This window comes from Pinus tabuliformis, chromosome 4_2, assembly GCF_031772625.1.
Source record: "Pinus tabuliformis cultivar Carrire ecotype Pingquan chromosome 4_2, CPIR1, whole genome shotgun sequence".
Classification (NCBI taxonomy): domain Eukaryota; kingdom Viridiplantae; phylum Streptophyta; class Pinopsida; order Pinales; family Pinaceae; genus Pinus; species Pinus tabuliformis.
Window position 1 is genome coordinate 1159566738 of NC_142304.1, and position 15733 is coordinate 1159582470.

General features: G+C 32.5%; 1 protein-coding gene across 1 annotated transcript in view; it reads left to right on the forward strand.

The window, feature by feature from the left end:
- Nucleotides 1–15733, forward strand: part of LOC149173783 (MLO-like protein 1) — a 525125-nt gene that overhangs the window by 199187 nt on the left and 310205 nt on the right. Inside the window, exons 7-8 of the mRNA XM_089424731.1 lie at nucleotides 15239–15313; nucleotides 15553–15641. Of these exons, the coding sequence (XP_089280857.1) occupies nucleotides 15239–15313; nucleotides 15553–15641 (164 nt within the window). The remainder of the gene's footprint in view (nucleotides 1–15238; nucleotides 15314–15552; nucleotides 15642–15733) is intronic.

The following is a 15733-nucleotide window of genomic DNA, read 5'->3' on the forward strand; positions in this document are numbered from 1 at the left end:
TCATTTTGATTTTATACGTGGACGACTTGTTGCTAACAAGTTCACTGGGGTTCATAAAGGAATACATGAGAGACCTTGCAGTTGAGTTTGAGAAAAATACTCTTTAGCTCCTATTATGTGACATGATGCTCCATTGTCTATATAAAAAACACCCTACGAAGTCGATCTAGATAGGCATGAAATAAGTGTGAATTCATGTTCCATCTTGCTAGAGATCTCATCTGCACTTGCTGAAGCTATAGTTTGCTTCTTTCCCTTCTTCTCATTCTTCTTTCTCTGCAGACAATTGTTGACATAATGACCAAACTCATGACAACCTTAGCATTTGACCTTGGAAAGGTCCTTCTTCTTCTCACATTTTGGATTCGGTCCTCTGCTACACCCCTACTTCGCTTTACCTTTTCTTTCTAGGGCCATGTTTTCTTGTTATTCCTCACATTTCCGATTCCTATTGTTTCTGCCACTAACAAGATTTAATCTAAGCTCCTTCTAAGTGAAATCACTCCATAGCCTCTACCAACTCGGTAAGGTGTCTTGTCCATTGACGACTTGAACAAAAACATCCCACTGCTTAGTAAACCCATTTAGGGCATTCGCAAAATCTTTTCATCATCAGACTTATCTCCAACTACAACTAACTCATCCTTTACCAATGTAAATTTGGTGAGGTAGCTAACAACATATTCACCCTTGTTCATCTTGGTATTTCTCAACTTTTCTCTGAGAATCAACTTGCTATTTGTAGTAGCATCCTGGAAAAATTTCAAAATACTATTCCACATTTTCTAAACTATATCTAACTCAACGATATGCCTAACAATATGGTCGTTGAATCCATCAAGGATTATCCTTTGTGCTTTGTCATCATCCTTGTTGTATGTTGCAAGTTGTGTTGGATATGCTGGTATGACAATCACACTCGTCGGATACTCCTCGAGAACATTTCTTCAAACAACAAGGTAATTATAGCCTTCTAGACACCAAATTTTGAGATTCATCTAATTTGTCCCGATCTCTCTACCCTGTTGGGGCCATCTTCTCAGAAATATAGCAGAACCAAAATAAACTTAAGAAATCAAACTAGATATTAAACCCTTGGGTTTTCTCTTCTTGTGCCCATGCAGACCCTATTCTGCCCTCATATATGCTTTGATACCATGTGAAATTTTAATATTGTTGCAGTTGATAGTTATTCCTCACATATGGGTGAGCACATGAAGAGGCGTTACACTTTTGGGCTCAATGTGGCAATGAAATTTCAATTTTTTTCTTTTTTTTTTTTATCGAATTGAAACCCTCAAAATTCATATAATAATTGTGAATTTTGATTCAAAGTAAAAGATCAATATGTGAAGAATTATGTTGTTGTCCAAATGATATTTTTTGCAAAATTTTTAATGTCTTATAATTTCTCAATTTTCCATTAAATGTAGTACTTGTCCTTGCAAATTTTCACACATCTTAAGAGGCATGTGTGTGTTCACGTAGCATAACTTAGTCTAAAACGCATGATTTAAAAAAATATTTATCAACATCATCTACACACAGAGAACTAAGTTTTTCATATATATATATTTTTTATACAAAATTATATTTTTTTATTATTCTTCAAAGTTGGTGAAGTAATATTTCATTCGCATTTGGTAGACGTATTTGCGTAAGATTTTTTTCAACTGTTTAAATAAATTGAAAAACCAAGAGTACCCTTTTGAAGAGGATTGGTAAATGAAGATATTTGTATTTTTTTATATTTGTTTTCATTTGTATATTTTATGTTATTGATTTTTTATTCAACCCCTTTGAAACTGTCAAATTTTTTTTCAAACATTATGTTTAAAATAAATTAGATAAAAAAATATCATATGCATTCAAAAATGTCAAACACATGCCATTGGATAGAGTATTCCTTCTCGAATCCAACAGGATGCCACTAAGGACAAATTCTGCCTAGAGTCCGCTAGGGTACAAAATGGTGTTACAAAGAAATTTGCAGAAGAGGAGATAAAAATTTGTTTCTTAGGCCCTCAACAGCTCGATCGAGTGTTTGAGATAAAATTTCAAATAGATTGATTGAGGGTTTTAAGAAACTCTCGATCGAGCTCTTAACTTGGTTAAATAGAGATCGAGCTATCATAATTATCTAAAAAAGAGGAAAATAAAATGAAGTCTCTTAATACTTGTCTTTAAGCGAATTATAAAATTTATTTATTCCATGGAAATAATTTTTATAAATAATCAAATATATTTCGAACTTTAATTTTCATTATTATATAACCAAAATTTATTTTATTTTACCAAGAAAATAATTATAATAATGTATAGATACCTTTCTATAAAAGATTTTAACTTTGCTTTTTCAATTTTTAAATTCTTAAAAATGATAATTTGTTTATTGTTTTGATTTTAAATATAACTTCTTTTTATACTTAATCATTTTATAATTTTTTTTTTTAAATTTTCAATAAAAATAAATCAAATTATAATATTAAAAAAATATAAAACTAAACTAAACTATTTTTTGTAGGAATTTACAGAGTAAGTTCCTCAGATATAACACCAAAGGACACCGCTCACAAACAGATCACATATCAGTACACCAGTATTCTTGACGTGGTTAAAATCCTCAAAAAGGGAGGCCACTTCAGGCAATTTATTAATGTAAAAGAATGAAAATTTACATAAGCTTCTGTCATGAATGGTCACTTTACAAATGACCTTGCATGCTTTTTAAATAGAGATCATGGACCATTCGGGTGTTAAGCTACGGATCAAGCGTCGGTAATACTGAGGAGAGATTGAACAGTTAGATCACTTCATGTCTAGAACATATCGTGACTGTTGGAATATCCTAACATCCCCCCTTAAGAACAACTTGGGATAGGATTGAAGGATGTACAAATATAACACAATAGGAGAAGGAAGGAGGCATCAGAGCCTATCCCCACTTTGTGACAACTTCTTGAACTCCAACCATAAATCAAAGTTTACTAAACTTCGCCTCTGTGAGAGCCTTTGTAAATATGTCTGCAACTTGATCATCGGTTGAACAATATTGCACTTCAAGAACATGGTCATGAATGAACTTTCTGATGAAGTGCATGTGTAGTTCAATTTGTTTGTTGTGCCGATGTTGGATTGGATCTTTGCATAGTTGAATGGCACTTTGATTATCACACCAAAGTGTAGTCGGATTCTGCTGCTGAAAGCCAAACTATAACAGGATCTAACGAAGCCACAGGGCTTCCTTACTAGCTTCTACGGCGCCACGATACTCTACTTCTGCTGAAGAAAGAGAAATGGCAATTTGTTTCTTGCAAGCCCATGTAATAGGTCTAGAACTAAGAGTGAATACATAACCTGCAGTAGATTTCCGGTCGTCAGTGTCACCAGCCCAATCGGAATAAGTGAAACCAACCAATAGAGGAAATGCTTCTTCACTGTAATGAATCCCAAACTGAATTATATCTCGAACATAACGAAGTATTCTTTTAGCTGCTTTCTAATGACTTTCATGTGGGTTTTGCATAAACCGAGCAATAAGGCCAACAACAAAGGAAAGGTCAAGACAGGTATGGGTCAGATACAAAAGTTTTCCTACAAGTTGACAGTATAAGGTAGCATCAACTTCAGGGGAAGTACAAGTGACTGAAAGTTTGGCTCCAGACTGAAAGGGAGAAGGGGTTGGCTTACAATCTTCCATGTAAAAGTGGTGTAGAAGATCGCAAACATACTTGGACTGGGAAAGAGAAATACCTTCCTTGGATTGCAAGACTTGATGACCAAGAAAATAACGCAAGTGTCCTAAGTCTATCATTTCAAACTGCTTTTTAAGGCTGGACTTCGCATGGTTTATAGGGTTTGGATCGCTACCAGTAAGAATAAGATCAACATAAAGAACAAGAATGATAAGAGACTTACCCACTTTCTTTGTTTAGACAATATTGCCAGAATGACACCTAGAAAAGCCAATATCTAAAAGAAAGCTATCCATTTTGGCATACCAAGCCCGAGGGGCTTGCTTGAGACCATAGAGGGATTTCTTGAGCTGACATACAAGGCTGGAGTATGTTTGTATAAAGCCAGGAGGTTGTTCCATATAGATTTCTTTATGCAAGTCCCCATGCAAGAAGGCATATTTAACATCCATCTGATGGACTTCCCATTTGAAAGAGGCAACAAGGGAAATAACAAGGCGGATAGAGTTCATTTTTGCAACAGGGAAGAAGGTTTTAGTATAGTCAATGTCTTCAACATGTGAAAAACCCTTAGCAACAAGACGAGCTTTATGTTTATCAACTTTTCCATCTGGTCCAAAATTGGTTTTGTAAACCCTTTTACATCTAACAAGTTTTCTTCCCTTTGGAAGAGGAACAAGATCCCATGTATTATTTGCCAATAATGAACGATATTCTTTATTCATAGCTGCGTCCCAATCTGGATGGCCTGAAGCTTTTGCAAAGGTGTCAGTATCATAATTCGCTGAAGCTTGAACCAGTAAGGAAGAGGTTCTAGTGAACTTAGAATGTGTACGTCGCTGATCTGTAGGATCACCTGCAAGAGAACCTGCTGCATCTCGAGTAGCACAGACCCATTTTGGAAGCTGAGGAGTTGAAGGAGGATCTTGAGAAGGTGGGGGAGGATTGTCATCCTCGCCGTCATCATCCGAAGAAGAAATATTTTCAGAAGTAGAAGGGATAGAGAGAGGTGGTACATCCACTGAACTAGGCTCGTAGGATGATATATTTTCAATAAACTTTACATCTCTTCTAATGATATCATTTTTGGATTTAGGTGAAAGAAGTCTATATCCTTTGACATCTTCAGAATATCCAACAAAAATACATTTTTCACTCTTAGGTTCTAAGGCTTTATGTTTCTCACTGGGAATATTGTCTCATGCTTCACTTCCAAAAACACGAAAGTGACTTACATCTGGTTTAATTAAGCTCCATGCTTCTTCTGGAGTGATATTATTTAAAACCTTAGTAGGAGTGCGATTTACTATGTAATTTGCACAGTCAATTGCTTCTGCCCAAAAATTAAGACTAAGTCCTTTAGATTGAAGCATACAATTGGTCATTTCCTTTAAGGTGTGATTCTTCCTTTCAGCTACACCATTTTGTCGTGGAGTATATGGAGCAGTATGTTGCATTTGAATTCCATACTTAGTGCAAAAGTTAATGAATTTGTTGTTAACATATTCTCCGCTATTATTAGATCTTAGCTTAAGAATTTGATGTCCAGATTGTTTCTCAACAAAGGTCTTAAAGGCCAAGAACATGTTAAATACTTCACTCTTGAGTTTTAAGAAGTATACCAAAGTGCGTCTAGAGAAATCATCAATGAAAGTTAAGAAATACTTGTAGCTAGAGAATGAAACAACTAGAAGTGGACCACATAAATCACTATGCACAAGCTGTAAAGGGGCTAAGGGAGTGATATTTTAATCGACCAAATTGCTAATGCCAGAGTTTGTTCACTTCATCATTATGAGCAACAAATACCGAGGGAAGACTTGATGACCTAAAGTTTAAACTTATACATCCTTGTAGAATCATCAGCAATGCCAATAGCTAAAATATGTCTAGGATCTCTTAGGTCCTTAATTACAACATTATGAGGTGAAAATTCAACGATTTTACCTTCACCTGAATGAGTTATTTGATATACAGATAGAAGGTTGCAGGGTAAAGTTGGAACACATAATACATCATTAAATTGACCGTTGTCTAGATGAATAGTTCTTGTCCCTACAACACTTAGAGATCTATCATCACCAACATATATATTTTTTGTGTTACAATCATTTAAAGAAGAAAACATGGTTTTGTTTTTGGCCATGTGATAAGAAACTCCAGAATCAATGAACCAATCATGAGAATGAGAAGAAGAAGATACATTTAATGCATAACCAGACCGAGATGTTTGACAACCACATGTAGAAAGTGCTATTCCTGAAGATGAAGTTGAAGTTGAAGAGTGCTCCAAATGGATGTTATGTTTCTTCATTGCTTCTTCCAAGGCTTCCATCCTCTTAAAGCATTTGGATTCTAAGTGGCCATTTCGATTACAAAAGTTGCAATGTCTATTAGTCTTCTTCCTTTTGTTTTTGTTTGTCTTATCATTTTGTTGTATTAATTTTTCATTTTGAGATTGAAAGTCCTTAGGACCCTTGGTTGGTTTAGGACCATTCTTTTTAGGATGTTGCTTCTTAGGATTCTTTAAACTTGGTTGCTGCTGGACAACTAAGGCTTTCTTAGAAGAGTTTCCAAGATTAAGAAGACCAAGATGTAAGAGTTTTTCTTGTTCTCTTATTAAATAATCACAAAAGGCATCAAAAGAGGGGGACTTGTAGGCTTGTCCTTAAGAAATAAAGGGTTCTCTACTAGAATGGAAGGTGGAAACAAACACAGAGTAGGCTGGTCTTAACTTAGTAAGAATGGAATAGATAAGGTTACCATCCTTTTTTTTAACCTTAACACCTTCCAAGATAAGTCTAAGGGTCTTGAACTTGGACAAAAAATCTTCAATGGAAGAAAAATTATTGAGGTCCAACGTAAGCAAATCATTTTCGAGTTGATGGGCTCTAATTTCATTTTTAATTCCAAAAACTTTATTGAGCTATTTCATTGCTTCATCAGGGGTATCAAGTTCTGCGATATGGAATCTAAGATGTGGAGACATAGACATCCCTATCAACCCACGTGCTTGATCTTGCTTATTCTACCCATTTGACTGCTTTATCTTCATTTTTAGGTTTAGACTCTTGGCCTGAGACTATTCTATAAAGACCTTTACTTCTAAGTAAATCTTCCATGTAGGACACCCATTGGAAGTAATTGGTGCTGTCAAGAATAACTTGACATGGACTTTCCATTTTAACAGAAACTAAAATTGTAGATGCTGAAATTAAGTGTTCCAATGGAAAGATCTCGAAAAATTAGACCGATTAAAAAAAAACAGCTCTGAAAACGGCTTTTGGATTAAGAAGTTATGGCTTTTTGAAGAAAAGTTGTTGAAGATGCCGACGAAGTGCATGAATGTGCGGAAGTGAATGATAACGTTATATTTAAAAAAAATCCCCCCTTCCAAACTTAATCTAATTAGCTATTTTTTTTTATGTGACCCACTTTTATAAATAAGTGAAAGTCACTTTTACAATGGTACTTTATGAACTACCCACTAAATTGTAACTTAAATAAAAGATAAAGAGACTTTAGAATTATAAGTGACTCACTTTTTATAATGGGTGAGAACACTTTTACATAAAGTAACTTTAAAACATAAGTTATATGTGCTTTTTGAAAAAGTAACTCGATAAAAAGAAAGATTTGAACCCCGACCTCTATTCTCATAAAGTAACTTTGGACCAAGTGAGTTAGTTTAAAAGGTTAGTAATTTTTGTAAAAGAGGAAGGAGTTTTTATTTTTTAGTCACTGAAGCTTTGGGGTGCATGCTTACTTGAGAAAGCCTTTTTGCCTACGAAACAAAAAACCACACAACCCAATACAGACATGCCAAAAAAAACCAAACCTTATGGCTTGAGGTTAGTTTTCATTGGAAACTAAATATTTTCCTCAATGTTTCTGATTTTCCGAGATCACACTAAGGCGCAGCGGAAAAGAGCATACACATGAGAAACAACTTTCCTTTATGTTTTTGATTTGCCCAAATCGCACAAAGTCGCGGGGCAAAGAGCATACACAGAAATGAAAAGTATAGATCCGGTAATAAATAACAAAGAGCTAAATAAATGAAAATAAACAGAGAAATGAATAATTAAAACTGCAAATAAAAATTTGTATACCTCCAGATCTTAAAAATGACGTAGCTAGGGCTACCAGGAACCTTTTTGTGTGAAATGAAAGGGTTTCCTCACTGGAACAGATGCTCCTAACACAATAGAGCAGTCTTCTTGGCTCGAAAGTAGACAACGGATCTACGAAACAACAATTGGATGCAGTTGTACCGGCTTCGGATTTGAATCACCAACGGATGTGACCCTCAAATAGCTCTGATACCATGTAGGAATTTATGGGGTAAGCTCCTCAGATAGAACACCAAAAGACACCGCTCACAAATAGATCACATATCAATATACCAGTATTCTTGACGTGGTTAAAACCCTTAAAGAGGGAAACAATCCACAGCCTGAGTTAACGCGACCACTTCAGGGAATTTATTAATAAAAGAAACACACTTTACCTAACTCTACACTAGACAAAGTTATACTTAACTATTTCCTATGTGTCAGAATATCCTAACATCCTCCCTTAAGAACAACTTGGGATAGGATTCAAAGATGTAAAAATATGACACAATAGGAGAAGGAAGGAGACATTTATGAATATGTCACTATTCAGTTAGCTTGAAATATGTTCACAATATAATATAAAACTAAACACTAATTTAAAGATTCTATAGAAGATTACTCATTAATCATTAAAAAAAATCATTACTTTAAATTTATTTAAATTTTATAATATTATTATTTTAAAAATAATTTCTTACGCACATTTAAATCTAGATTACTCAAATTAAAATTAGTCAAATAATGTTTTAAAATTTATGATTTTGTTATGTTTTTATTATTTTAAAAATATATATTGCAAACCTAAGTAAGGAGTAAAAATTTATATATATACGTTACTCTTATGCAAGAGTGACAAAATTGAGTGCAATCACACTTTACGGATTCAGAGAGATTTATAATAGTAGATACCATTGCATCCATTACAACTATATTAAAATATAAGTTTGATTTTAATAGATATAGTTATGACGGGGGAATCATGGCCCATCGTTTATTAACTCTTCAATGAATGTTATAAACTATACATCTCCAGTAGCGTCAATTTCAGTTTTGAGTTACACTTATTCATATTAAAAATTATAGTATTTATTAAAATCAAATTGATCATTTCTCTTATGTTTAATCAATTTATTATTATATTATATTTATAATAAATTTATTATTTAAATTATAACATTCAAATTTTAGATCATATTAAAAACTAATTTTTAAGTTACCAAATTATAAATATAAGATTATTACAATTTCAATTGCAAGTGAGATAGAATAATTTTTCAAATTTGAACACCAAAACACTAGAAATGTAATTTCAAATTAATTCACATGTATCCATATATCTATATATAAATCAAATAAATTATAGGGTTTAGAGCTTTAAGGCTTGATCGAGCTCTTAACCTAGGGTTACACAGGAGCTCGATCAAGTGTTTGTTTTAATGCTTGATCTAACAATCTTTAAGCCCTCAAACAACTCGAGCGAAAGCTCAAAGATTGCTCGATCGAGTGCATAAAAAGGCTTGATCGAGTTGTTTTTTTCAACCACAACACACCCTCTCTTGCCAAAAAGTGTAACACAACTTTTTGAATAGACCCCTATCTGAAAAGATTATTTGTCTTTTACAATTTATATGTGATAAATATTGAATAAAACAATATTGCAACTTCACAAAAAATAAATCACAGTAACTAATTGAGAAAATATATAGCACACACAAAAGAATGAAAATTGATATTTTTGGACAAATATACTTGGAAAAACTAGTTTTGCAAATGAGTATTTTTATTTGTTTCAACAATTTTGTAATTTAGAATATTACAACTATTTGTCATAAATTAGCAAATCTCCTAAAATTATTTTCCTCTTCTACAAGTCGATCTGACTTCTTAGAAGGAACTCGGCCTCTCCGATTCAATTCAACCCTCCTCTAGAACCTTGAACCGATCCACACGTGCAACCTTAGTAGAATAATTCAATCTCTTTGGCAACTCGCACTAGTTGGGAAATTAACTCGGCCTCCTTTGGAAAATCAAATTCGATTGGCAAAATTGGCTTTTCCTGTGCAAATTGATCTCTCTAGAAAATATTCTCCTGCTCTTGCAAGTCGGCCTCATTGAACCAAATCACACTACTTGGTACACTTGGCCTTTGCATATAAAATTGATATCCCTCTGTCACTGAGAATCTGGAAATCACTCTGAGGAAATCTCTTGGGAAACTAGATCTTCAATCATTGCGGATCTCAACTACTGGTGTGCTCCATGCTATCAATGAGCATTTGCTATCATTGCAAATCTGTCTCTCAAATGTGTTATGCAAATTCCCATTGATTTCCCTTTATTATCTCTCGTTGACGAATCAATGACCACGATGTAATCTCAATCGATGGCTAAGATCATCTTGACTCCATCAAATCACTTTTCTCGAAGTCACTAAAGGAAAATCTATTTGTCTCAATTAATTAATCACTTCTCCTAAGTTAGACGTAAGAAAATAATTAAAATGATTAATTAATTCTAATTAAGACAAAAGAATTGGAAAATTTTTCTGGGTATTAGAGAAAATTTATCCATTGTATTTTTTAACCTCATAGACATCATCTGAGACTAGAACACTTGTTCGAGCTACACACACATATAATTCCAGAAAGGAACACAGTGCTTCCTTTTACCAAAGTTTTTGTACTATGAATTCTCTTATATATAGAGAATGTGTGTGTTTTGAAAACTCAATCCATCTCGATATGATTTTGCTATGATTGCTCCAAACTAGTGGCTTGTACACAAAAAATAAAATAATATTATATATTTTTAGTTAAATACATAAATTAAAAAAAATAACAATATATTCTTCGGATTTTTTTTGTTTTTTTGTTTCTCTACTCAAAATATTAATGATTATTTTTATTTTTATTTTTCTCAATTTAATTTTAAATTTTTAATGATTTCCAATTTTATTTTTCTCTACCTAATAAAAATTGGTTCTATACATATACTCCAATACTCCAACTAGTTGAGCGTTTTGCCTCTACTATTTTATACTCAACTAATTGAGCTTTTACTGCTATTGTTTTATACTTACCTATAAGAGAAGATTCACACTCCAAAACAACCTATCATTTACGTTATGCAACAAATCAATAAGTGAAACACAATAGATTGAATTAGTTCTTGCGTACATCACAGGGTGGCTAAGGATGGTTGATGTTTATAGATTTTCTTGCATATAATAAAAGAAAATTAGCCGAGCACTCTAATCAGTTATGTATGTGGCACATAAATAAGCGAAACAAAACATATTGAATTAGTGGGCATGTACATTGCGTCGTGGCTGCGGAGAGCTAATGCTTATTTAAGAAAAAATTAGAACATAATCATTGCTAATATTTGAAGATGGATTCACTTAGTGATTCAAATTAGGTATCATAACCATATTAGACACCCATAGAAAACTATGTGTCAAATATGCTTCTGTTGAGTTAAGAAAAAAATTATATATTTTACTCTAAAGACATTGTGGAGGTGGTTTTATTGGTTTAGTCCTCGCTTGTCATGCAGGAGGCTTCCACAAGCTCTTTGTGTTTTACATAAACAAACAGTGGCTCAAATTTTGTCAATGGAAACAATCTAAGATTACACTATATTCTTGTAATAATTAAAATTTGTAGAATCTAATTTCAAAAAGGATAATGATAGAAATCGCTGTAAATTTTAAAGATTCAAAATCTAAAATTTAAAAAAGAAAATGGCAAAAATCATTGTCATTTAAAAAAATGAAACAGTTACAATTTTACTATCAAAAGAGGGTTGGTTTCAAAGGCAAAATATTTGACATCTTTTAGTGTTTTCAGAGGTTTCACAATTCCAATACATTCAAGAGTTTTTTATGACCTTTGTAGGATCTTTTAACTACAATTCTACACTAATGTGTAAACTAAGGATGAAATATAACCGATTTATGCAAATGACCAGATTATAGAGACTACATTAATCAAAATTAAAAATAAATAAATATAGAATCAGTGTAAATTTTAAAAATTAAAATTTAAAATTTAAAAAAGATAATGGTAGAAATTAATGCTAATTTTAAACTTAAAGAAATAATTAAATATAAACTATTTATGCAAATGACGAAATTCTAAAGACTTGAATGGGTGCATTTTCAACATCTTCCCAATATCTATGATGAAGCCCTCTATGATGAAGCTCTCTATGATGAGGGCACCAAAAAACTCTCCATGGCATGGGCACCAAGAATGTTGAGCATGGCTCAGTGCCATAAATAAGTTCAGATTCTTTGAACCCCTGAACTCGAAAGACTTCGTTGTAGGATTAAATGGTGGGCTTGATATAGGGGTCTTCCGCAGGATCAAATCGAACCTTGATTAGAATTTTGGGTGAAACCACGATCATTGAAGTTTGAATCCATGAAATTTGGGCAAATTTGAGGCATAATTGGGTGGATATATATATAATGGAGCAAAACACTAGAAAATGTGTAATATTAAAAAATTCACTTATCGAATTTTTAAATCATTGAAATTTCACCCATAAGCAAAATTTCACCCTTAAATTTTTTTATGGCTAGAATCTCAAAATGTTTTATTTCCAAGCTAGAACGACATTAATTGTTTTGCTAATAACATCTCATTTTTATTCTAGGGTTAATTTTAGTATTTCAATTGCAATGATACTATTTTTCAAGGCCATAATTTCAAAAAAATTGTAATTTTATCCTCAAAAGAGGGGATCGGGGTGTGCTATTGGGAGTAGCACTTTTCAGTTTGGGGGTTGATTTTAATATTTTCGTTGCAATGGTACTGCTACAACAAAATGTAGCATTCTACTGCAAAGCCTTACTAGGTAACCTTGACAATGTGCAATGGTTTGAGTGTCATTGTTGTCACCTCAATAACTACTCCCCTATCTTTAGTGAAGGACACAATACAATAAAAGACAACGAAGCTTACCTGGTAGGATTTAGGGATCAAATAACACAATGATTCTAAGCTAAGTGCCTCCTCGTGATCCTACAATGTAAATCCACTAGATGAAGGTATAACAAATTAGGTTTTGAAGTGGATGAAGGAGTAATTTCTAGATTTAGTTTCAAGGGAGCTATGGGTCAATCTAAAGGCTACGTTTGGCCTAAACAGTCTTAGATAGATTTTTTGAACACGCCTAGTCAAGAAAATACTCAAGGTTGCTACAAAATAGGGTTCTAGATCACCAAATTGTACCAATACAATAGTTTATAATAACAACAAATTGAGGTTGTGAAAATAACAAATAAGCTATGTGAAATGAAGGTTAGATTTGAAAGTAAACAAGGTACATAGTCACAATTCTTTTTAATAGTTAATAAGGCACAAAAAAAAACAAATAAAACTTAGTTGTTAAAGCTAGAAAACAATGTTGATAAAATTGTCGATTTGTCGGTGATGTATCGAAAAATCACAATTTTTTCGGTCGGCTGATTTTTCTGCCTATAGAAATTGCCATTTTTTCCTTTGACAATTTTTTTTTAAATTTTTAAATATTATTATTTTAATTATTTTAATTTAATTTTAATTTTTAATTAATTAATTTATTTTCCGAATTTTTTCCCATTTTGCTTGATTTTGTAAAATTGAATATATTTTGTATTTTTTAATGTTTTCCATGGTCTACCATTTTTTACTGTTTTTTTGTTGATGTTTCCGAAAAAGATGTTTTCTAGATCCTTGTCGATTTTTTTTTGATCTCGATTTTTTCACCACTACTAGAAAATGTTTGAAAAATACATGAAAAACTTCAATTTTTCTTCTCTAATGGTCTTGTACACAATGTCTAACCCTATAACATATATCAATAAGTCATTAAATGTTGAAAATATAATCTTTTGTTGTAATTTAGCCCTAATTTACCATGAAATAAGAAGAAAAATGATTTTTATACATTTTTATACTTTAAATGAGTGCCCCAAGAGAGATGAACTAGTGTTTTCTCAGTTGAGGGCATATGGAGTCTAGGATACACAAAATTCTAGGGTTTCCTTGGAGTGATAACCAAATCCAAACAAACTAGGGAAAATAAACGAACTTACCCTAGGGTTTAAGATTTAGGTTCTTAATTTTCCAGATGCTCAAGGAAAAGAAAAACCTATCTCTATTTTTTACATACTTGGAGGAAGAGATTAGCTTAACAATGGATAATGAAGAAAATGGCAAATAAACAAACTTAGTACATGAACATACATCCCATGAAACATAATACCATGTAAGGCAAATAAACCGAGTTACTTCACCATACATATAAATTATCTAATGCATCAAATATCACCATAAGGTCATGATAGACACTGCAAGCACTAGGGAACTCTCATCATGAGGTACAATATCATCATCCATCATCCATAGGCCAAAACCACTTAAACCATATGCAAAATATCCATTGACATGCTAATATCCATCATGAAACCATCAAAATTGGCACATGTCCACTATGTAAAGAGGAATCATTATGCAACAAAACCTATGAAAAATTTCCTCCACTGTGTGCTCTAAATGATAAGTTTGATGCCCATGCCAAGTTCCAACTGGAACATTTTGCCACTGGACTATTGTTGGTTACACTGGAATATGATCTCAATCACCTCATGCAATATGAGAGGTAACACACCTTAGAAGCATGGATTTGCTAACATTGCAACATTACCATAACTGATATCTATGCCAAAAAACTCAATCAAGAGGCTGATTGAATTGTCAACAATACCACCATCATAGTCATTCTAATGTATGGAGTCATCTAATAATGTTAGTTATATTTCTCAAGAGCTTGTAAACGATTTAAAGTGGTGGGGCTCAAGGTTGATCTGGGTTGGATTGATATAATGACATAATTGTCAGCAATACCACCATAATTAGTCATACCAATGTATGATGTTATTTTATTTTATAATGTAATTATATTTCTCAAGAGCTTGTAAACGATTTAAAGTGATTGGGCTCAAGGTTGATCTGGGTTGGAATGATATAATGATTACCTTGATCTAGGTTGGAATGATATAATGACGTAATCATCAGTGAGACAATGGTAAATAAATGGCCTTAGATTTAGGCATATGCACATCGACAAGTAGATTGTAGGATAATTTTTAAATTAGCCTTGTAAAATGGTAGCACTTTACAATCAATTTCGTTGACCTAAAATATCGTCAACAAAGATGTATGGATAAATCAATAGATAGGTAAATGTTTTATTCTGAAGTATCTTTCTTTGTTATCCAAAATTGCAACATCGTTGTTGACATGTTTATTTAATTTCTTACAATATCTATAATTATCATATAGGTATTATGTGATTAAATGAATGCTTAGAATGTATGACATGAGCGTTGTTAAGATAATGTGACTTATGTAATTGCTAACAATTTCCTCTGGTTAGGTTTCATTTTTTAAGCAATTTTATGGCTCAGTAACAAAGACAGATTATATTACTCTACGATTGGGCTTCATTCAGGTAAAAATAAGATATTATATGTTTTTTTCAATGTGGTTTTCTTTTAATAAGAAAACTTTATTGGTCTCATTTGCATGTATATGTGGTGTGTTCATGAAATTTGTGTGTACTGTTTTTTATTGATTTATATCTTTCTTCTTTTACTCTCTCATGTAAATTGTTGAACTCGAGTGTAATAAATAGTAAGCATCCTTTGTTGTTATGGATTATTTTCAATAGAAAGCCTTTTTTGTATGTAGAAACATTGCAGCTCAAACCCAGATTTTGATTTTCACAAGTACATGTTGAGAACACTTGAATCTGACTTCAAGAAGGTTGTTAATCTAAGGTCTGTAATAAATGAACTTACTATATTTGTTGTGAGGGGAAAAATCATTGCAATGTTTAATCAAAGTTGGTTTTTTTCAAATACTATGACTT